Source organism: Anabrus simplex, chromosome 1, assembly GCF_040414725.1.
Source record: "Anabrus simplex isolate iqAnaSimp1 chromosome 1, ASM4041472v1, whole genome shotgun sequence".
Taxonomy (NCBI): Eukaryota; Metazoa; Arthropoda; class Insecta; order Orthoptera; family Tettigoniidae; genus Anabrus; species Anabrus simplex.
The window spans coordinates 1,572,132,372-1,572,157,341 of NC_090265.1; the positions used below are offsets into that span (position 1 = coordinate 1,572,132,372).

Here is a 24,970-nt window from a genome sequence, read left to right on the forward strand (position 1 = left end):
ATAGAAATACACTCTCTGATCTACTTGGGGGGCTGTTCAACCTTAATTCCGTGCAGTCAGTAACGATTCGACAGTTACCGTAATTTCTCTTAAATACTGGAGGCATTGTTTCTTGAACACTTTCCTTTATAGGCCAGAACATTAAATGTTTCGTACGCAGTGCCAGTTGCATAAGCACGGTCGTAAAAATATGTGAAATTGTTGTCCAGTGAACTCCGAATAGCACTCTCAAAGCAGAATAGGACAGTACGGTTTTCATTTTCAGTAGGAAAATCGATAATCTGGTTTCTTTACATAATTTCGAAATGTTACAGTTTGTTAATAATGCAAGCAGCAAGGCAAAGACATTGAAGTTCACACCTTTTCAATCACGCATTTGTGTATTGTTCCTTATGGACCTGTTGCCTTGGAAACCTGGACCCTTGATGTCTGCATAATTGTCTTCCGTTCCACACATTTTATCATGTTTCGTAATGTCCCCTTCCAGACCGAAATTAAGTGGAATATATGCTTGTGTATTTACGTCATTTTCATTTATTGAACAAGAAAACATGAAGTCTGAACAATGAAAATCAGATGCATCTGTTCCCATGGATGCATCCTTGGTTATGTTACTTGGGCAAACGGTACTTGAAAATTCTCCGTCTGATTCTTCCTTTTTTTAATCGCTTGAGTTGTCTGCGAAAGCGCTGTAAGCTGGGTCCCGGCGGCACATTCCTTGTATTCATCTGGAAATATTGTCGGAACATTGGCTGGACTTAGTGGTTGTCCAGATCTTCTGTTTCCTATGAAATGTGCACTACATATTCTTGAGTAAGTCGTAGGTTGCCAAAGTGATCCATCAGTACTAAAAATTAAAACCGAAATTAAATTAAACCGGATCAATTGAACTTATTGCAAACATGTGCAGTACGTATGTGTAGACCTACTTACTTCGCTCGGTTAACTGCTTGTATCCATCGCCTCCTTCTGTCCACTTCTATCGCTCGTTTTGGAAAACAATAAAATTGTACTTCACTTCCCGTATTTGCGTAAGTATTGGAACATCCGAGAACACAACAATTGCGTATACTTGATCTCCTTTTCTCTGCCATTATCATCGCAGTAGCTTCATGCTCAGTCATAAAGGATCAGCTACTGCGAGTCTGGAGTCTGTCTCACGTGTTGTTCTCCGCCCGGCCGCTAGAGCGACACGCACGGTGCCTATAACACACAATAGCTGGGTGTCCCACTGCCACAACTCCACATTTAAACAGGATAGGATGGAAAATAAACATACATCATTGTGTTAATATGTAAGATTCAGTATCAAGGATACAAAAATAAATTTTATTTAGATTACTCAAGAATAGGATACTTTGTAAAGTAGTTCAGCATGACATATAAAAAATAATTTCATAGCTGGAAATCATCATCTTCTTCTATGGAACCTCTAGGTACATTCACAGCAGAAGGTTCTGAAGTACCAGTACTTGAGCTTGCTGGGTGATTATACCACTGTGTTTTAGACATCCTTCTGAGCACGTTGTCCAACGGTTTGAAATCTTTACTTGTACGTTTGACTGGAACACACTGACTGGCCAGCAAGCATCCGTTCACTGTAGATGTAATGTAATTCCCCTATTCCTGTTTTTGACTTCAATGAGATAAATTGTGCTGAATATTCTTTTACAATTAACATTCAAGTGAGGGGGTGACAAAACAAGAGAGTGAAAATTCTGGAAGTGTGGGAAACTCACATTCACCAATCATGCTTTTTACCTCCTGTAAGTTAGCCTAAAATTAATATACTTTAGAGCAGGCTTTAATATCATCATTGATGTTGACAAAGGATAATTTCCTCCAGTCATCATCAATCTGCTGAAGGCGAATGCTATGATCTAGAGGCGCAAGGCTGTGAAGTAATTCAGAGAGGAAAGAGCCCACTCCCGGTATATTCCCTTTGGGAATCTCATTATTCGAAAAGCCTCTCCCTCTCTTTCCAACTTGGGGCCGATGACCTTCGATGTTAGGCCCCTTAAAACAACAAGCATCATCATCATCATCATATCTTTCCAACTTGTCATCTATGACAGAACATAACTAGCACAAATACAGTAGAAGAAGGAAGAAAAATCTACAAATTTTAAATAGAAAACAAGAAAAAATTTACGATATGTCAAAGGATCGTACAATAAGTGTACGATTCGTGGGTTGGATCATACGATTGTGCACAGCATGGAATTATTATACATGTACGATCCGGATCGTACAGTTGGGAACGCTGGTTCACCATCTGTCATGGTATTGTACAAATACAAAATACCTACATAAATTAAATGCTGAATTAATACTATTGTAGAAACTCCCTTTACAGTACATAACTACGTAGCATAAGTCATTTAAATTAATGTTTTAAAATGTGACCTCTATTTGACACACCCTCTTTATTGCACCAATTACTCTCTAAACAAACAATGGTGTATAACGAGGGATGACTGTATACTGATAGTTGATCATACAGTTCTAGAGAGAAGACACAAAAGAGGAAATAATAAAGGAAGATCAAGATCATTGTATATCCAACAAATACATGAGGTATCAAAACATGAAGTGACTTGCTCAAAATGGAAGATGGAATATGGCTACCTTTACTTCTGCTGCTGCAAACCAACTTTGGGTTTGTTAACTGAATGATGATGAGTAGGATTTCCAATATTGATCCTGTATTTAACAAAGTTATACAATTACAACAGAAACAACCTTTCTTCAAAATTTCCCTTCCTAAAAATTAAGGTGCGGGGATTATTCGCATATATACAACACTTATAATAATAATTATTTGTACTAATTGTATTTTAACAGTGATTTGATTAATTTTTTATTGCCTGTAAATCTTCCTGTACCTTGCAGCTGTAAGAAGAAATAACTTTAGTAATCATGAATCTTGAATTTTATTCTTTTGATATATCACATATACAAGATATGCAAATATACAATATGCTATTTTCAGTTCATGAAGACATGGAACACTCTAGTGTATTACTGTGATCATTTACATCTTTTCTCTTTTTTTAAAGAAAAATAATTATTTTATTAGATATACGGCAACTAGGATTTATTTACCACTTCCTTGATTCTAGGTTGCCTATCAGACAACGTACTTAGCAAATTTGTAAATTAAATCTTTCTGTCTTGATTTTTATTGGACTAGGAACCATGTCAGACTAAACTATAACTAATATTTAGTTAATTAATTAATTAACAAAATTACACTAGAGTGTTCCATGTGGAACTTGGGTACACGTTATTTTAAACCTGGATAGTTTATTATTGGAGCATACTTGATTTGTGATCAATTTAAGCCTTATGCCAGCCCCTCAAGTCTCTTATTTAATAGGCAGTGAAGAAGTCTTCTGCTCATAATTTGGAGAAACTGAAGAACATTTCTGAGGAGCTGAGTGCCATCTTAACCAAGCTCTCAAATAAGGTGTGTGTTGAGGATGGCTTTCAAGAACCATTCCAGGGCTGTGAACAACTCTGTGAATATTGTAGTGCGTTACAGGTACATGTGAATTTTTATTTATGTATTTATTTACATTTTATGGCCTTTATTGGACCACTTTAGTCAATTTTATTTAAAAAAGGTTTTTTTTATTTTTAGTTTCTTGTCAGCCCAGTACTACTTCATTCTCTTGGATTATAACTTACTTTCGTTGTCTAAAATCATCCATCCTATTGTCCATCTATTGATGTCTGGTTTGTTTGTGAATTCCTTGATTTTGTCTGTTTCGTTTTTAAATTGTAATTTGCAGTTTCCTCATATCTTCCCTGATTTCTGTAATCCATCTAATTTTGCTCTTACTGTTCCATCATTTTTCTATAATTCTCCTGATGATCCTGTTTTCGGTGTCCTGAGTAGATGTCCAAAGAATGAGGGATGTTTATTTCCTGATTGTGCATATTATCGGTTCCATTTCCTTGTAGACTGTTTCATTAGAAGCTAGTCTCCAGTGTCCATTTTCTTGGTAGTATTTGTTCTGATTCTTTCAGTCTAACTATTCTGTCTATTTCTGCAGTGTTAGTTTTTTGTTGAAAATGATTCCACTTGTGTATGTTATTTCTGTTTGTGTAACTGTTTTATAGTGAGTTATTTTAGTGGCTATTGAGAGGTCTTTTTATTATATGTGTTCTGGTCAGTTTATTTATTCTATTAATTGTACCTGCCAACTCTCCCGATTTAGGCAAGAGACTCCCAATTTTACACCATTTCTCATGCCCTCCCACTTAACGTATTAATTCTCCTGATTTTACGAAAATCCCATGCATAATTTCAGACTAACAATGTGATTCAAGTTTTAAAACTTCATATTAAATCCGTATTGAACCGAGAATCTAAGGGGAACAAAAAAAGTGGGGTCCACCTATTCAATACAATACAACGTTATAAAATGAATTATAACATTTTATTATTCATGGGACCGGTTTCGATGCTGGTGTGCATCATCTTCAGCCACAAAATTAGAAAAACATACAATGACAACTTAAGGTTGCAAAAACAATGCATAAAAGTGTACACAAATCTTATAAATGATACGAGGAATGACTTGACCGTGACCAATGTACACAGTGTACACAGGTACATTGGTCACGGTGTCTTTCGACTCTCGGTGTCTTCTCTAACATCTGATTACACACATCATACATGCCGCCAGAGGTGAGTTTCACATTCACGTTAAATCTTAGGACAGGACCTTATCTTTTTTCAAGAGTTTTTCTTAAACCCCCCTTTTTTTCCTTTATCTGCTTCAGGTCCCGTTTTGAACCGAGAACATGGTTTAGCACCCTGGGGAAAACACAACGTTCGCCTCATTTTCATGTAAAAACTTGCTCTAGAATACTTAGTAGACCGACTCCAGCCACAATTTCTTAAGTTAGAGAAGACAAGCATTTTACCATGTAAAAACAGAGTTTGAAGTTCCTTCATGTTCTCTTTAGATTTATAATTTGTCACGTCTTAAGACTGGTTAAGCTATTTTAACGACCGATCTTTTTTCAATCAGTGGTAAAATAAAATGTTTTTGATTGAGTTTCTTAACATTTGCACCATTTACTTTAAGACTCGGTGAATGTTCATCAAGAAGACTTTCATACAAATATTCTCATGAAAAGAGATAGTGATATATATGTTATTGTCCTCGGCTCATTGTTAATCTAGTCACATATCATTCTAAGTTTTTAAGATACAGTGAACTCTTGTTAAGAGGATGTTTACACATAACTTTAAGATAATTGGTGCTATATTTTTAGAAGAGAGTACTTTTAGGTTAATGTTCACGGTTCATGTTTTAAATCAAGTCATTCATCCTATCGTTTATAAGATTTGTGTACACTTTTATGCATTGTTTTTGCAACCTTAAGTTGTCATTGTATGTTTTTCTAATTTTATGGCTGAAGATGATGCACACCAGCATCAAAACTGGTCCCATGAATAATAAAATGATATACCGGTAATTCATTTTATAAGAATGTATTGTATTGAATAGGTGGACCCCACTTTTTCGTTCCCATTAACAATGTGATTAGACAAACTCCAGTCGTCTATCAAACAGTTCGATTAGAAATTGATTTTATGTATTCTGAAGTGTGTTTAGATACCATAGTCACACATTTTATCGATAATAATTTATCGGTAATTCTCCATAACTGTGTATCTTCTGTCTCCCGCATCCCGCTTAGTTGGCGTCCAACATTTTTGAAATCGTCGATGGTTAATCTTGTGTTTTTTGTGATATATTTTTTTATTTATTTTAATCTGGTGTGGAAATTTAGTTTTGCTTGGTCTATATATGTGGGTTAGGATATTCTTATCTGCAGAAAATTCTCTGAATTTATGCAGCATCTTGGCTATTCCAGGCATTTTAGTAGGTTATCATTTATCAATAATGTCTTACAAGATATACTCTTATAATTCAGTTCATACTTTGCTCAGTCAAATCATTAACATAAATTTAATCCCAGATACACAATAATAATAATAATAATAATAATAATAATAATAATAATAATATGAATATAGTTTCATGAAAGGTGTTCATGCAAACGAAAATGTGATAAAACAGAAAATTAAAGGAAAACTAACTAGCCCATTAAAAGCTCATTAGAAAGCCCCTAAATACAAGGGTTGTTTTTTTAAAATTAAAATAACCATTTTATTTTCAAACCATTTGTTTGTAGGTTTGACATACATTTCTTTATTGTTTTACATAGTTGCTTTTTTTATATAGGCACTTTAACATCCTGATTTCCAAAAAGGTGAATTGCAACTGGACCACATTTGCATGGGTAAATTTCAACACCGTGAAATGTAAAATGTTGAAGTCCTAAGGGGGAGAAGACTCAGGGTCAGATCAGTATGTTATTAAGATCAAAATAAAATTTACTCCAAGGGCTAAGAAAAGACCTACTAATAAAAATAGAAAAAATCAACCCTACCATCAAATAATGGGTAATACTATAGGAAAACAGGAGAAGGATCTGTCAACACTAATACATTAGAAGAACTGACCACCAAGCTTGATAGCTGCAGTCGCTTAAGTGCGGCCAGTATCCAGTAATCGGGAGATAGTGGGTTCAAGCCCCACTGTTGGCAGCCCTGAAGATGGTTTTCCATGGTTTTCAATTTTCACACCAGGCAAATGCTGGGGCTGTACCTAATTAAGGCCACGGCCGCTTCCTTCCGCTTCCTAGGCCTCTCCTATCTGTGTCGGTGCGACGTAAAGCAAAAAAAAAAAAGAACTGACCACCAAACTAAAATCGATAGCAGAAGAGTTAGCTCCAACAAATCATAGGAAAAAACATGAATGGTGGAATGAAGAATCCAGACAATTGAGATGAAAAACCACAACTGGGAGAATACCAAAGAGGATTTTGCCCATACAGAAGTTGCCCAGACCAAATTCTCAGTCTGAAACTAATAATGAAATACTACAAATACAGAAATAAACAGCTGTTTATTTCATTCATAGATTTCCAAAAGGCTTATGATGGTATACACAGACCCACTCTTTTAAAAATCCTCAGATCATATGGCCTTCATTCTAAATTAACAAAAATTATTGAACTAACTTTAACCAACACAGTTTCAAAGGTAAAGTTCAGGAGAGAAATGTAAAATGCTTTTACAATAAATACAGGCCTTAGACAAGGTGACAGATTATCTCCACTGCTTTTCAATGTGGTTCTAGATTACATCATGAAAATTTGGAAAAAAGAAAACCCACCTAAAATCAAAATTTGAGCAAAACCCTCAATAAGGACAAACTGCCTAGGGTTTGCAGATGATTTAGCTCTCTTAGCCCTTGACATGGAAGAAGTCCGTGCTCAGATCACCAGCCTCCAGAAAATTGCATTAAAAATAGGATTAACTGAGTTCATGCCAATGAAACCCCTTGACGTAAACGAAGTCATCATAAGTGGTCAAAAAATTAATATAGTCCTACAATTTAAATACCTTGGAGAAATCATTATGCACAACTTAAGCAAGAAAGCAACATGGATAAATAGAACCAACAAAATGAAAAAAAGCACATTTTCTAACCTGGTCAACTTATAACAAAAAATGCTTGTCAGTAGACACTAAGATCCAACATTGCAAAACTGTAACTTTGCCCAAAGCCAGTTACACTTGTGAAACCTTGTTCCAAATTAAAAATGAAAGAAAAACTGATCAACTTCTCAAAACTGAAAGAAGAATTAGCAGAACTTGCATAAATAAAAAGTACCAGGTTGAAGGACTCTGGAGAATCCTCCCCATTGAAACTGTGTATTGAGAGATTGACCCAGTTAACAACATGATGAAGAAGAAAGGAATCTCTTATTTCTTTCACATCTTACGATTAGGGTAGGTTCCTCCAAGAGTACGCACTTAATGTTAGGACCACCATAACATGAGAAAGAAATCATAAAATAACAAATAGTTTGCACAAAAGTATTTACTGATATCCTGGGCACTTCAGACATATTAGCAAAACACAACTTAAATTGTAAAACACTAGAAATAATATAAAATGTAAAATATGAGAAATGCACGCTCATGGAGGCATATGCTTGTAAGAGTGCGCAGTATGTCCTCTATGAGTGCGCACTTAACAGGAGTCACATTTGAACATGCCAGTGCCTTCATAGCTAGAACAGGCATCATGCCACCACTGTTTACAGTCTTTACATTGAATCCAATCTTCAGTTAAAGGTTCTTCATAATTTTCATCACATCCTGGGCAGAAGATACTGTTTTCAACTGGTGTGCATCTTGTGGATGCTGTAGCATCAAAAAGCATTTTCTTTTTTGTAGACTTGCGGGATATATGTCCTCCTTTCTCACTCGCTTTTGACGTGGAAGCCATTAACGCATTTTAAAATGGAGATCCCGTCATTACTTCAGCCTTTTTACCTTTCCTCTTTTGCTTCTTTTTGAGAGTTGCTTTTGGAAGAGAGAGGAGAGTTGAAGGTGACACTATTTTCTTATCTTCTGCATTAGGCATATCAGTATTGACGCTGTTTTCTTCAGGTTCTTCTGAGGGAGGAGGGCAGCTTGTAATGGCCGCAGGTTCGAAATCTTCATCTGAGAAAACATCCGGGTTGTATGGATAAATCCCTGTAGCCTTGAAAGAATTATTTGCTTTTTTTTTGAGTGTTGCCACTCTTTCATAGGCAGAATGGAAAAAAGAGGAAAGATTCTTCAGAGTGATTGCTTGTTCAGGGTGATTGAAAATCCGCTTGTCACATTCAGTTGAAAAAGCTGATTTTAAGGGTCCGAAAAACACTTTGTCAAGGGGTTGCAGCATGTGACTAGCATGTTGAGGAAGTGTTAGTAATGTAATGAACTTGTCCCTACAGAAAATAACTGCATCGAAACTACAGTGCGAGATATGGTTGTCCATAATAAGTAGAATGGGAGCTTCTTCACTTGGTTTATCAAATTGTTCCAAGTATTTCAATCGAGAAAGAGTTCTGTATTCATGTAGCCGGAGTCTGACATAAGTCGCAGGGTCCCTTCTGGGGCATCTTGGTACAGTTGAACATTCATTTTCTTTTGGGGGAAGATGATGGCAGGAGGAATGAAATTACCAGTGGGGAAAAAAGCAACACACAACTGTCACCGTTTGACCCCTTTCAGCTGACACAACCTTTGCAAACATGCCGCTTTCCTTTTGGCGAAATAACTTTGGAATGTGGTTAGGAACAGTGAAAATGGCACTCTCATCCAAGTTGAATGTCCTGTTGGGAGGGAAATGTTTCTCTTCTGTTACTGTCTTCAAATTAGTGAAAAATCTCCAGCATTGGACTTTATTGAACCCTATGGCTCTACCTAGACCGCACTTCTCGGGAGCGCAAAGTGTGAGGTGGTTTCGCTTGCAAAACCTATAGACCCAATTCTTTCCAGCCATTTTTCTCTTTTTGTTGAAATTGTTGGCGATGTTGTTGCTCTCTGCAAATTGAAACACAAGATGCATTAGCTGCCTCCGTGTTATGCCATAAAACCTAGCATCCAAGTCCTTCACATGCTCTACTAACAACTTCTCCTGATCGGGGCTGAATATTGGCTTCATTCTTCTGAGAGATGTTGGAACTGTGCCCTGAAAATACATCGGATTGGTGAAATTCGTACAAAATGTGGACATTTATGAGATAAAATAAAGCAGATACAAATTTTAATAAACTCTTTTTAACCACAAGTTTCTCTAGTCTTTCCCAGCAATCATTCAAAGCAGCTTCGATGAAAATAACCTTTCAGTTTGACTTTCTCTTATAATAAGACATTTTAACCCTGAAAAATACAATGTTAAAGCATAAGACGAAGCTTAAACAAGTTGTCCCTTAAGAGCGCGCACTGACGTCCTACAAGAGCACGCGCGCACCCTGTTGCAGGACAATCCACTGCACGCTCTTAAGTACAGACCTAGATAGCAGCAGCATGCAGGACAGAGGGTTGGACTGTGTCAGTAACAAAGGTAATGAACTCTTCTCTCTTATAACACAAAAGATAAACGTATCAAAATCTTTCAGGGGTGTGCAAATACTAACATACAGGTTCAGAATATTATACGAAAATGAGTGAAAACAGATTCTTACCTGTAACTAGAACAATAGAAATCACAAGGCTTCAGCGATACAGTACATGGACAAACGGCTACATACAGTCAACTGAATACTGCATGTTACATGTGATAAAATTCATTTCTGGGTCCGTATTGAAAATATTTGTATTAAATAACACTTGTATGTTTTATTATTCATCCACCTATTCAATACAATACAATTTTTAAAAATTAGGACATTGTCCTTATTAAAATTGTTAACATGAAATTAACATATTAGATGGTACATGTTTCGCCTATCAATAGTAGGCATCATCAGCCATACTTTTCACCTTAGTATGGATCAGGTACCTGATTGGAAATTATTTATGAGTGCTGTTAAAAACTATGTCGTTTAAAATGTATTGGAGATCGTTAAACAACTATTACAATATAAAATGTAGTATGCTGTTACTTGACAATATTTGTGATAATATTGGAGTCTAAAACATGATAATTATTTGAGGATTATGACATATTAAAAGATATTACAATAAAGATAAAAATCAGAAAACACATTCCATTTAGTTGTCAGATGGCATATTATTAAAAAATTCTGGAAAGTTGAGAAATGGTAATGGTTGTTGGTTCTTGAAGTTAATCAATATTCATTTTAATTTATTTGCTTATAAATTTTGAAGAATTTTCATATGGTCTGGTTCCTTTTGAGATAATAGTAGTTGGAAATGTTGGTGCCATAGGCTATATTGAAGTCTATGTAGGCGTCATTAGACCATCTTCTTTGATGTGGTAAGAGTTTATATTGGGTATGGCTCTTTGTTGTTGGGCGTGTAGAGAGTAGAGAAAGTAGAAAACAGGTAATGAGGGAACTGAATAGAGTGAAAAAGGAAGCAAAAGAGAATTATATGAATGGCATTCTTCAAGAGCATAATGACCACAAAGGGAAATGGAAAAAGCTGTATTCATATATCAGGAATCAAAAAGGAAAAGGAATCCAAATTCCTACAATGGTGGGAGAAGGGGGTGAACACTATTTAACAGATACTGAGAAAGCAAACCTCTTTGGTAGGGAATTTAGAGATTCAGTAGATGATTATCAGGAGTTGGAAACCGAAACAGAAGTTACAGAGGGAAACAAGAAGCTTCTCGTTCACAAATGAAGATATTTTCAGAGAAATCCAACTGCTTCAGCAAGGAAAAACAGCAGGAAGTGATCAAATTACTGGGGAGGTGATAAAGACAATGGGGTGGTACATAGTGCCTTATTTAAGATTTCTATTTGACTATGTCATAAATTATAGTGTAATACCAAAGGAATGGAAGGAATCTATAATAATACCAATTTATAAACGAAAGGGTGATAAAAGGAAACCAGAGAACTACAGACCAATCAGCCTGACCAGTATAGTTTGTAAAATACTGCAGAGTTTAATATCAAAGTACATCAGAGGGATATGTGATGATAAAAATTGGTTCATGAGGAGCCAGTATGGATTTAGAAAGAAATTTTCTTGTGAGGTTAGATTCAGGAGGCCAGTTAGATTGCATAGCCATAGATCTTTCCAAAGCCTTTGATAGAGTGGAACATGGAATATTATTAAAGAAATTGGAGGGAATAGGATTGGACGTAAGGGTTACACGTTGGGTAAAAACATTTCTAAATTCAAGGGTTCAGAAAGTCAAAGTAGGAATTAACGTATCGCAGGAAGAGAAAGTTTGGAAGGGAATTGCACAGGGTAGTATAATCGGTCCGTTACTTTTCTTAATATACGTAAATGATTTAGGGAACAATATAACATCAAAAATAAGATTGTATGCAGATGACATAATTGTTTATAGGGAAATAAACAACATTGAGGATTGTTCAGAATTACAAAGGGACCATGACAGTATCCAACAATGGGTTGAAGAAAATAATATGAAGATTAATGGAGGCAAATCAACTGTTACAACATTTACAAACAGGAGCTTTAAAACTGAATTTCAATATACTTTGGATGAGGTAGTTATCCCAAAAGATGGCAAGTGCAAATGCTTAGGTGTGAGATTTGAAAGTAATTTGCACTGGAAGGGTCATGTTGATGACATTGTTGGGAAAGCATAAAGATCGTTACATGTCATAATGAGGCTATTTAAAGGATGCAACAAAGAATGAAAAGAAAAAAGTTACTTAAGTATGGTTCGTCCATTATTGGAATATGCAAACAGTGTTTGGGATCCTCACCAAGAATACCTAATAAAAGAAATAGATAGTGTGCAGAGGAAAGCAGCAAGATTTGTAACAGGGGATTTCAGGAGAAAGAGTAGTGTGTCAGAAATGTTAAAGAAACTAGGGTGGGAAACTTTAAGTAAGAGAAGGGAGAAAACTAGACTTATAGGTTTATATAGAGCCTATACAGGAGAAGCAGCATGGGGAGATATCCGTAAGAGGCTTCAGTTGGAAAATAATTATATCGGCAGGACTGACCACAAATATAAAATTAGAAGGAATTTTAGCAGAAGCGATTTTCATTCATTGGGAAGGGTGTGAAGGAGTGGAACAGTTTACCAGGGGTAGTGTTTGATCCTTTCCCAAAATCTGTACAGATATTAAAGAAGAGAATAAACAGCAACAGAGAAAATAAATGAAATGTTAGAGGGCATTCGACCAGTGCAGGTTAATGTAAATAAAAAATGTGTGTGAATAAATTAATTCCATCCCCTGGTCTAAGGAGTTTGGACAGCCAAAGTAGGGGACTGCCTGTAGGGGTGAAGTACAGTGGGGACTTCGAGGGCCCTGGGACCGCTACGGTAGCTGTGAAGGCCCTTCAGGAACTCTGAAAAGTGGTGGTAAAAGGGGCTCTGGTTAAGACGCAGCAGGTCGTTATGCTACTTAGGTTCCAGAATGGGTAAAGAAAAGAAAAAGTAAATAAATGCAATGTAAATGTTAATCTTATACCAGTTGTACAGTATCATTTGAAGTAATTCCACATACTGTATATCAGATGACTATATTTGTAAGTAGTACAGGAGATATAAGTAGAATTTTGTAAACAATGTAAATTTATTAAGGATGAGCTGTGTGTTTAATAGAAAAAATTGTTAGCGTAAATTATATAATATTGTATTATAGGAAAATTTTATTCTCTTGTTAATTTAATATTTAGTGCTTGACAATAATGTATTTTAGTGTACCATTTGCCACCGAGGTAAACCCCTCATTTGCAAATAAAGAGATTTTGATTAGTTGGAAGGGAACGTTGTTGTCATTCGGTGATTAGCCAAAGATATAATGAGTTCCCTTCGACCGCTGAGATGGATCAATCAATCAATCAATCAATGCCGATCTGCATTTGAGGCAGTCGCCCAGGTGGCAGATTCCCTATCTGTTGCTTTCCTAGCCTTTTCCGAAATGATTTCAAAGAAATTGGAAATTTATTGAACATCTCCCTTGGTAAGTTATTCCAATCCCTAACTCCCCTTCCTATAAATGAATATTTGCCCCAGTTTGTCCTCTTGAATTCCAACTTTATCTTCATATTGTGATCTTTCCTACTTTTATAAACGCCATTCAAACTTATTCGTCTATTAATGTCATTCCACGCCATCTCTCCGCTGATAGCTCGGAACATACCACTTATTACAAGTGATGAAAATCATTTTTCGTCCGTATTGAAAGTTTCATAAACTGTATATAGGATAATATTTTTTGTTTATTTGCACCTATTCAATACATTACAAGATGTTGGCATTTACTTTAAAACATTATTCAGATGAGACATGTTTCGCCTCCTACTGTGAGGCATCCTCAGTCATTATCAAAAACCTTATTATTTTACCAGGCATCTGGTTAAAGATATTCAAAAATGTGTTTGATGATTATAAGAGAGGTAAGATTTACGTTTGTTATAAACATGTTCATGAAGTAACTAAAAATCTAATATATTGATAAAAACATATGTAGTTCTTTGTTGAATAGGACTTGTTTGATTGTACTATAGTAAAAGAAGGTGGCTTGAAGCCGTAGTCATTAATAGATGTCTAATACATAGTGGAAGGCATAAAATATCAGTTCTATGAGAATATACATTACATTCAATTGATACTAAAAACTAGTGGATTCATAGGTAGTACATATAAAATGTTCAATGAAATAACTAAAGATCTAATAAAATGATAAACACATATGTAGTTCTTTGTTGATCAACAATCAACAAAGAACTACATATGTGTAGCAACAGATAGGGAATCTGCCACCTGGGCGACTGCCTCAAATGCAGATCGGCATTGATTGATTGATTGATCCATCTCAGCGGTCGAAGGGAACTCATTATATCTTTGGCTAATCAAACAAGTCCTATTCAACAAAGAACTACATATGTTTTTATCAATATATTAGATTTTTAGTTACTTCATGAACATGTTTATAACAAACGTAAATCTTACCTCTCTTATAATCATCAAACACATTTTTGAATATCTTTAACCAGATGCCTGGTAAAATAATACGGTTTTTGATAATGACTGAGGATGCCTCACAGTAGGAGGCGAAACATGTCTCATCTGAATAATGTTTTAAAGTAAATGCCAACATCTTGTAATGTATTGAATAGGTGGAAATAACAAAAAATATCCTATATACAGTTTACATACCACTTAGTCGAGCAGCTCTTCTTCTTTCTCTCAATTCTTCCCAACCCAAACATTGCAACATTTTTGTAACGCTACTCTTTTGTCGGAAATCACCCAGAACAAATCGAGCTGCTTTTCTTTGGATTTTTTTCCAATTCTTGAATCAGGTAATCCTGGTGAGGGTCCCATACACTGGAACCATACTCTAGTTGGGGTCTTACCAGAGACTTATATGCCCTCTCCTTTACATCCTTACTACAACCCCTAAACACCCTCATAACCATGTGCAGAGATCTGTACCCTTTATTTACAATCCCATTTATGTGATTACCGCAATGAAGATCTTTCCTTATATTAACACGTAGATACTTACAGTGATCCCCAAAAGGAACTTTCACCCCATCAACGCAGTAATTAAAACTGAGAGGACTTTTCCTATTTGTGAAACTCACAACCTGACTTTTAACCCCATTTATCAACATACCATTGACTGCTGTCCATCTCACAACATTTTCGAGGTCACGTTGCAGTTGCTCACAATCTTGTAACTTATTTATCACTCTATAGAGAATAACATCATCCGCAAAAAGCCTTACCTCCGATTCCACTCCTTTACTCATATCATTTATATATATAAGAAAACATAAAGGTCCAAAAATACTGCCTTGAGGAATTCCCCTCTTAATTATTACAGGGTCAGATAAAGCTTCACCTACTCTAATTCTCTGAGATCTATTTTCTAGAAATATAGCAACCCATTCAGTCACTCTTTTGTCTAGTCCAATTGCACTCATTTTTGCCAGTAGTCTCCCATGATCCATCCTATCAAATACTTTAGACAGGTCAATCGCGATACAGTCCATTTGACCTCCAGAATCCAAGATATCTGCTATATCTTGCTGGAATCCTACAAGTTGAGCTTCAGTGTTAACCGAATTGCCTTCTATCGAACCAGTTATTAATTTCACAAACATGTCTAATATAATCAGAAAGAATGCCTTCCCAAAGCTTCCATACAATGCATGTCAAACTTACTGGCCTGTAATTTTCAGCTTTATGTCTATCACCCTTTCCTTTATACACAGGGGCTACTATAGCAACTCTCCATTCATCTGGTATAACTCCTCCAACCAAACAATAATCAAATAAGTACTTCAGATATGGTACTATATCCCAACCCATTGTCTTTAGTATATCCCCAGAACCTGATCTATCCTAAGGTGAAAAATATGGCTGATAGGCAAAACATATACCCATCTAATATGTTAATTTCATGTTAACAATTTTGATAAGGACAATGTCCTCATTTTTAAAAATTGTATTGTATTGAATAGGTGGATGAATAATAAAACATACAAGTGTTATTTAATATGAATACTGCATGACCGATGTCTTACAATGCTGTCAATTTGGGAATTTCGAACTGCTCACTCTTGTGAGACCGCGCGCTCTTAAAGGAACTTACCCTACCAGAAAACAGGATTTTATGACAACTAGTGATGAGAAATCTGGGAAAGAAGACAGGAGGGCATTGAATCAAAGAAATTCAAGAGGATCTCAGAACAGTTGGACTCGAAATTACAGATGCAGAGAACGAGAATAAAATTACCACCCTTCTTAAGAATTACAAATTTTCAACAGAAATGATGCACAGAAGGCCTGTAGAGATTTCATATGAATTAAGAACACTGCGATCAGAACGCATGAAGAAGTACTGGGCAGATAAGAAGAATCAAACAGTACATCCTTCAAAGAAAATGTGTACCTGGAAGGCTCAAGTGGTCCAATATGGCCAATAAAATAATACAGTAATAATATAGGCACTTGTCGTACCTTAGAACTAAGTTTTGAAATCCCTCTTCAAAGAAGTCTGCCGCCTGCTCTGACAGCCAAGAGTTCGCGGCCGTTTTCACTTCTTCATCGTCGTTGAAGTCCTGCCCACCAAGATGATGTTTCAGCTGCCAAAAAATGTGGAAATCTCTCGGGGCAAGGTCAGGGCTATACGGGGGTGATCCAAAACTTCCCACCTGAAAGAGTCAATCAGCTCCCGAGTCTGGACAGCAGTGTGAAGTCTTATGTTATCGTGAAGGAGCCAACTTTGCTTTGTCAACATGCCACGTCTTTTGTTTTGAACCATGCATCAGAGTTTGGTCAAGGTTGCGCCGTAGGCTTCTGCGTTGATCGCCGTTCCTCGTGGCATAAAATCCAGCAGTAAAACACCACACCTGTTCCAGAACACACTTGCCATGATCTTGTGTTGTGACAGCATTTGCTTGGGTTTGACCTTGACGGAAGAGGTTGAGTGTCACCATTCCACTGACTGTTGCTTGGATTCAGGGGTGAAATGGGATACCCATGTTTCATTTCCTGTGACGATTTGATTCAACATATCATCTCCTTCTTGGGCATAATGAGTCAAAAGGTGAGGGAACGGGCTAATCTTTTTCGTTTGTGCTCTTCTGTGAGGAGTTTGGGCACCCATCGACAGCACAATTTCCTGAAGTTTAGTTTTTCTGACATAATTTTGTACAGTACAGACCTAGACACTTGAGGAAAATCCATGGAGAAAGTGGTTTTCGTGAATCTTCTCTCCTCATGAATTTTCGTGTCAATTGCAGTCACCATATCTTCTGTGATCACAGATGCTCAGTCTGAGCGTTTTTAGTCATGAACATTTTCACGGCCACTTTTGAACTCTCTTACCCATTTTCGCACTTTACCTTTGCTCATTGCATTATCACAATGCACCTCACAATGAATTTCTGCAGGCGACATGTTTCTTGCACTCAAGAAACATATTACAGACCATATCTCACATGTGGCAGGTGATTCAATAATCTTGAACATCTTAAGGCTAGTACACACCTAGCGACAAAGTCGCGGGACATTGTATGGGGACAGTTGCGAGACACTGTTGTGATACAATGTCCCGCGCCCACATCTATAGAGCCAGTTGCACCACATGAATCGGCGCGAAATGACGCAAGAAATTGCTTTATGTGCTTTTAATGTTGTGAATCTTTTTCTCCACATCGTGAATGGACATAGTGAATGTTTTAGCCAGAGACTCCATTGCTTGCCTCCTTTTGTCTCTGTTTTTATACTCGGTAGACATAACATCCCAAAGACAAGGGAGGGTGTTTAAATCCTCAATGATTTTTAGAGTAGTTTCCATCGCAAAACAACAGAACACGAAACACAACACCAACACGTGGCGGCTATCTGCACACTGGCATTGGTGTGTCCCGGGACTTTGTCTCGTGACACGTCCAGACTACATCATGTTGCGCAACATTTGTATCGTGTATCCCATTTCGAATGGGAGGCCTGCGACATGCAACTTTTGTATCGCGACAGTCCCAAACACGGAAAAAATGTCGCAGGACATCCCTGGAACTTGTCGCGATACACGTGTTCCGCAACTTTGTCGCTTGGTGTGTACTAGCCTTTAGAGATGCACAGTTCAGCATATAGCTTAGCTACACAGCTGCAACTGATGCCTGCTTGTTTGCTAAAGTAGTAGTAATAATAATAATAATAATAATAATAATAATAGTAATGTTGATTTGTTGTTGTTGTTTTAGTCATCACTCCATAGACAAGTTTGATGCAGCTCTGAATGTCACCCTATCATGTGCTAACCTTATCATTTCTACATAATTGCTGCATTCTACATCTCCTCTAATCTGCTTGTTATATTCATACCTTGGTCTACCCCTACCGTTCTTACCCCCTACACTTCCCTCAAAAACAAACTGCACAAGTCCTGGGTGTCTTAAGATGTGTCCTGTCATTCTATCTTTTCTTCTCGTCAAATTTAGCCACAACAATCTCTTCTCACCAATCTGATTCATTATCTCTTCATTCGTGATTAGATCTATCCATCTTACCTTCAGCATTCTTCTGTAACACCACATATCAAAAGCTTCTATTCTCTTTTTTTTCTGAGCAAGTTATCGTCCGTGTTTCACTTCCATACAATGCCACGCTCCAAATGAAATTCTTCAAAAAACCCTTTTCTAATAGGGAACATGCATGATCTGGGGTTTTAATTTAAAATGTGCAAATCTGATCCAAAAATTTCATGCAGAATTCAAAAATGTGATCAGAATGTAGAAATAATAACTCCAAATACGATAAAAATCCAAATTAAAATATGAAAATGTCACATGGTGCAAGTACGCGATCTCATTGGTCTGACGTCATCGTACACGTTGACCGTATTAGCAGATGAAATAACACAGTGTGCTGTGAGAAACTGGATACACTACGTATTTCTACTTTGTTAGTGTCTGGTATAGTTAAATTCGATGCCTTGTAACCGTACAACAGGGTTACAGATTCCATTCAGTATTTATTATTATTATTATTATTATTATTATTATTATTATTATTATTATTATTATTAACCCGATTCATTAGATTTTATATTCTGTTTCTCATCATTTAGACTGTAATAGTTAGGCATCACGCATATTATTGTATTTAATCATAGGTTAAGTGAAATTTGTTTGTAATTATTCTGTATTGCTGTAAGTGAGATTTGTTGGTTTCATATAGTCATGCTATGGCTTGTAACTCTGGCTAGATGAGCTGGCATAGTATTTTGCAATCGAGGCTATGTTTAACTGAGAATGTTGTGTGCAAGTAGAATTCCCGGTGACGCATGAAACTTAGTCATCTGCAATCCGCTTGGGCACGCTTAGACAACACTTGACTGATGACATCAGTGCGTGGGCACGTGATTGCGACCAAGTGTCAGTATTCGCCAGCTACTGTATGTTGAAGTGGAAGGGATGAACAGAGAGTAGGGAGATGAATCGTCATCGCGAGGTTATAAAAGTCGATGCAACGGTGGTGAGAGGTATTCAGATCATATGTAACAGTCAGATGTATCAAATGGAATAAGTGGTCTTAGAGTGATGGTCAGAGCTAAGAGTTGTGTTTTCAAGAGGTCTTGTAATAATCGAGGAGGTCTACAAGTGGTGGTTTTATCCGAGCAGAGACTGGTACTATGCTGATAAAGAAATATCATCTTCTTGTGAGGATGGACTTCACAAGATGTTTCAATAATATTTTCCAATTATAATATATTGAGTGGACGTAATTACATTGGAGCTCTCTACACGCGTACATGGTATGTAGGCCAACTCCTTGTTATATAAGAAGATAACAGCAGACGGCTCCCGACTTCAGCTCATAGGTTTTCCCAAGAATTTCAAGTTCAACAGCGGTGTATGCAGACATCAGGTAATTAAAGCATCAGACATGTTATGCATTCATAACATGAAGAAGAATGTAATCAGCGGCGATATCACATCTCACTTCAAGTTCATGCCAATATATTTTTTTGTTAAATTAAAAGACGTTAATGCTTGTTCATTGTGACGTAAATTATAGTCATAAACTCAGTTTTATTTTAATTATAATAAGTGATTCCAGCTCCATGTACAATCCTCAATTGTGGAAATGCAACAGTAATTTAATATTGTCCTGATCCATATCCCTGTATATTGCCAGATATGTGAGTTTATCACCTCACGCCTTGAGATAATTGATATAAGAGGTATGCTCTACCGAATTTTGTTGTTTTTCTTAGAAAAGCAACTGGCGCTCAAACAAATGTTATTTATATTGTGTGGAAGATATGAAGGTATAAGAGTAGTGGTTGGAGTAGCCACAGCCTATGCATTGTATAGTATATATAGTGTAGTAATCTGAGTGTTATAATTTGGACTTCAAACAAATCCTACGCAGACAGGGAAGCAGAAAAGTTATAAATGGTGTATAGTTCTGATGTGCACTAATACATCGCATACTACTGTGAAAATATATATTAATGTAGCAAAGGGCCGTAAAACACAAATGGATTTTGGCGAGCCGGAGAAATGCCGGTGATATATATATTGGAAAAGTATACAGTTTATTGCTGTGAGATCATTTTAATGTAAGGTGAATTTGTTTGAACTTTTAATCACTTTTCCATGAGTGCTATTCCAATGGTAAAACTTTAAAGTTAAATCTATGATGCTTTAATTAAATCCATCAATTAAATCTTAGAAGCTGAAAGCAATAAACAGTGCATAAGTTAATGCTGATTATTAAAGCATTCCCCAAACCTAACCCAAGTTTTGGGTGATCCATGTCAAAGTAATAAATCAAAGGGTTTATGAAGAAAATTTACAGCTCTAACTATACACATTTATCTTGGCATGCGACAGTTATTATTTTATTTCTTTATTGAAGGGCTTACATTTGTGAACAAACTTATCCTACAGCTAAATACTCCATAACATAACAAAAAGTAGGTGTGTACATCATGAAAGAAAACATGAATTTTACAAATGTATATCTCTACAAAACCAGTTCTTGTCGGCTGGGGTGGTCTAAGTCTTATAAGATAACTAAGCTCAGTTATAATAATTATCATAATATTAATTAAATAACATAATTACACACTTCATTGAAAATACATTACTGTTACTGCAAATAATAGTGATGTTCGTGTTTAAACTGTTGTCCAAACTGAGCCTAAGTTTAAGGTTATACATGCCATATCAATAAACCAAAGGGTAAAAATCACAGCACCCAAAGGCATTCCTATACTGAGTGATTAAAATGTCACCAAGACACTGTTCTTGCTTGATATGCTCAGCTTGTGGAAAACTAAATGTAATTAATGTTATTGGCTTTACATCCCATTAACTACTTTTATGCTTTTCGGAGATGCCGAGGTGATAGAATGTAGTCCCGCAGGACTATTGACAGGAGGCTGATGTATTTGAAAACCTTCAAATACCACTGGACTGAGCCAAGATTGAATTTGCCCAGTTGGGGTCAGAAGGCCAGCGCCTCAACCGTCTGAGCCACTCAGCCCGGCTTGTGAAAAAATGGATGAAGTCATATTTAACATTTTTCTCCAAAGGTTCTACTCATTAGCAAGAGAGTTTAAAAGATTTTAGGTCTAGATGTAGTGTCTGCTAAGTTTATTTACTCACCAGAAGATGCAGCTCAGTCATGACATTCTACATTGTGTGCAGCACTGTTCCTCATCCAGCATTAGTGAGATTGTTTTTATCTGACCTTGTGCTTCAGGACATATTTTGCATTTTACTATGCATTTCCCACTTCATCGCTTCACCTGAACATAACCTAAAGCACTGTCATCATCAATTTTATCTGCCAGCACTCTAACATGAATATAGGCTAATGTATTGTTTAATATTTATATGTGTAGAAAAATGAACTAGACATTTAATGTTCCTTTTTCATGTGTCTCGGAAGTGAGAGGCCAGTTGCCCCAACCATAAATCTATATTTTTCAGGAATGATAGATTATAGAACTATGATATTGTAATGCTAGTTATATTTTTATTAGTGCTGAAGTCCTATTTGTTACTTTAGTAACGGTGAAATCCCAAAAATGTAATGTTATTCTCTAATATGGGAATCAATCTAGAAGCAAATGGCAAAGGTGACTTATGTGATTTCTATCCATGTTCATTGTAATCCTAATACTATGAGTTACAGTACGTTTCACATACGTATATAAAAGATGCCACTTATCAATTTCCTTTTGATCCACATATTTCTGCAGCCACAAAACAGTCACTATTTTCAAGAATGATGGAATCTACACATGGTAGATTGTCTGACTGTGCTTTTTTGAACCCTTCTCATATCATTTCGAAGTTATTTGCGATCACGAATAATAAACATTCTGATTTTAGTAACAGCTGATGCACAATGGCTAGTAGAGCTAGATGTGGTACTGGATCGTGACGTCACAGCCAGCCGCTTACATCAGAGGACTTTTTACTCTCCTTGCGGAAGGAGACTTTTAATATTTTTTTACTGGTAGAAAACAAGGCAACTTATCACTATGTAATATGTTTACATACTGTTTCATTGGTGTACTTTTCAAAAACAAATATTTTGAAAATTATGCATGTTCCCTATTCCTATATCAATGTTCGAAGTGAGCAAATAACTTTTCTTAAGAAAGGTGCCATGAAGAAAGAGATAAGATTATTGCATGCCTAAAAAGTGGTGTTTTTTCAATTGCAACAGACAATAGTAACCAAAGTGATACAAAAGTGTACCCAATCGTGGTTACTTTTTGCAACTCCAACACATTCAGAATTGTTTTTTAGGATTTTCTGTTTTAGAAGAAAGTGCAACAGGCATTAACATTGACAATCTTTTACTCACTAACTTGAAAGAATACAGCATCCCCTAAAAAAACTGCATTGCTCTTGGTACAAATAGTGATGGTAGGGTTAAAGATGGGTGTGGCAGGGCTGTTGGGAAGGGAAATCGATTCTTTTAAAATTGTAGAATGCACTTGTCATTTAATAAATTTAGCTGCATGTCTGCCTGTTAGAGTAGATGAATATTTAATAGATATTTTCTATTATTTGAAAAGTAGTCCAAAAAAGAAATAAGGCATTAATTATGCTTGTTTCTCTCCAGTTTTCTGCCAATGTTTGACAGCCCAAAAAAATTGCTTCAGTCACGTATGCCTTACATCCATGTATTGAGGTCATTTCTTCTTGAAAAGTTACATAATGTGATGTCTCAATTAGTTTCAGGAATAGCACAATATAGAGATGAGAAAATTTCTCAAACACGTCCGTATACATTGTCTATCAATGGAAAAATGTTTGTCGAAGCTTTTACAGCAGTGGCAATCTCATTAGTTTCTTTAGGAGTGAAATTACATGGAAGGACTCCAATTAGGAGTTTCAAGTGCTCCAAAAAAATTCTAGCCTTTGACAGGACCAGCAGGTTTTCACAAGAGGAAAGACTGTTCATGTTCCTATCATCAGAATTTAATAAGGCATTAATTATGCTTGTTTCTCTCCAGTTTTCTGCCAATGTTTGACAGCCCAAAATAATTGCTTCAGTCACGTATGCCTTACATCCATGTATTGAGGTCATTTCTTCTTGAAAAGTTACATAATGTGATGTCTCGATTTGTGAAGCTGAAAGTAATGAGATCTGCACATTTACTCTTAGATGTAGATTAGACATTCAGCTAGTGTTATTGACAATCTAATGCAAGAGGGTAAGTGCTCTTTTACTTTTGTGAGGAAATGTTTTATTACTTTATGCAATTATATGACCCACAAATTCCCTACCAACAGTGATCTTTTATTGAATGCTGAAGTGGTAAACATTTACAATATTAGTGAAGTGTCATTTTCCAAAATTTTCTTTTGTAGGTAAATTTCCTAGCAATCTAATCAACACACAAGACAATTTTAATGAGGAAATGGATGCTCTACAATCCTAATTCTGTTACTTTCAACTTGAGGATATGACATCTATTCAGACAGAAGAGAAAATTGATGTGCAGTGGGCACTGATAGACCAAATGAAATTAGTGGTTAGGTACTCAAATAATATTTGAGTCATTGTCATATTATAACAAATTATTGAAAGTGATGCTTTCCATTCTGACCATTCTGCATAGTAATCCAGAGTGTGAGAAGATGTTCACTGTAGTCAGAAAAACAAGAATGCATTTTAGGTCATCTCTGATAAGACCTTGGATAAACTTATAACTCTGAAATTGATTCAAAAAGACAAGTGTTTTGAGCAGGAATACAGCAAGACTGTTTTGAGCAGGGCAAAATCAGCCACAGTCACCTGCAGCAATGACCGATAATGTAATCTTCTATATGCTACTAGTTGTATGCTTGAATATGATTTATTAATTTAAGGAAAAAAGTATGATTAGTTGATAGTTAGAATTTAAATCGGCATCTCCAAAGACCTTAAAAAGTAGTTAGTGGGACGTAAAACAAATAACATTATTATTATTAGAATTTAAATTTCCTCAGTGTTACTTAATGCTTTGTAAACTGTCATGTCATAGCATGTTAGTCATGTACAATTGAATTGTACATAATTTGTAATAACTTGTTGGCCTGTCTATGTATTATGTTGCTAAGAAAATCCAGATGTTTTTTACGTAACCGTAACTCAACCGCCCCTTTGTCAAATCTCCCAATTTTTCAGTTTGTGAGGTTGGAAGGTATGTATTTTGCCATGTTGGCTTTTCATTGAGGTTATAAACTTTTTCTCCTAAATAAATTTGTAAATAGTTTTGATTTCCTGTTCTATTGTGATTTTATTTGTGAGTGGTGGGTCAGTTAACATGATTTCTTTTTTTTTCTTTTTGGAAGGATATTCTAAAACTGTTAGATTCTTCAGTCTACCGAAACTAATTTTGAGTAATAAATTTATAAGCTACCTCATCATCATCATCATCATTA

General features: G+C 36.0%; 1 protein-coding gene across 3 annotated transcripts in view; it reads left to right on the forward strand.

Moving 5' to 3' along the window:
- LOC136858539 (uncharacterized) overlaps window positions 1-24,970 on the forward strand; it is a 204,430-nt gene that overhangs the window by 170,192 nt on the left and 9,268 nt on the right. For 2 of the 3 annotated variants that reach the window (XM_067138150.2, XM_067138151.2), the window contains one exon: window positions 3,380-3,544. The exons of the other annotated variant lie outside the window; for it this stretch is intronic. In XM_067138150.2, the coding sequence (XP_066994251.2) occupies window positions 3,380-3,544 (165 nt within the window). The remainder of the gene's footprint in view (window positions 1-3,379; window positions 3,545-24,970) is intronic. 3 annotated transcript variants of the gene reach the window in all.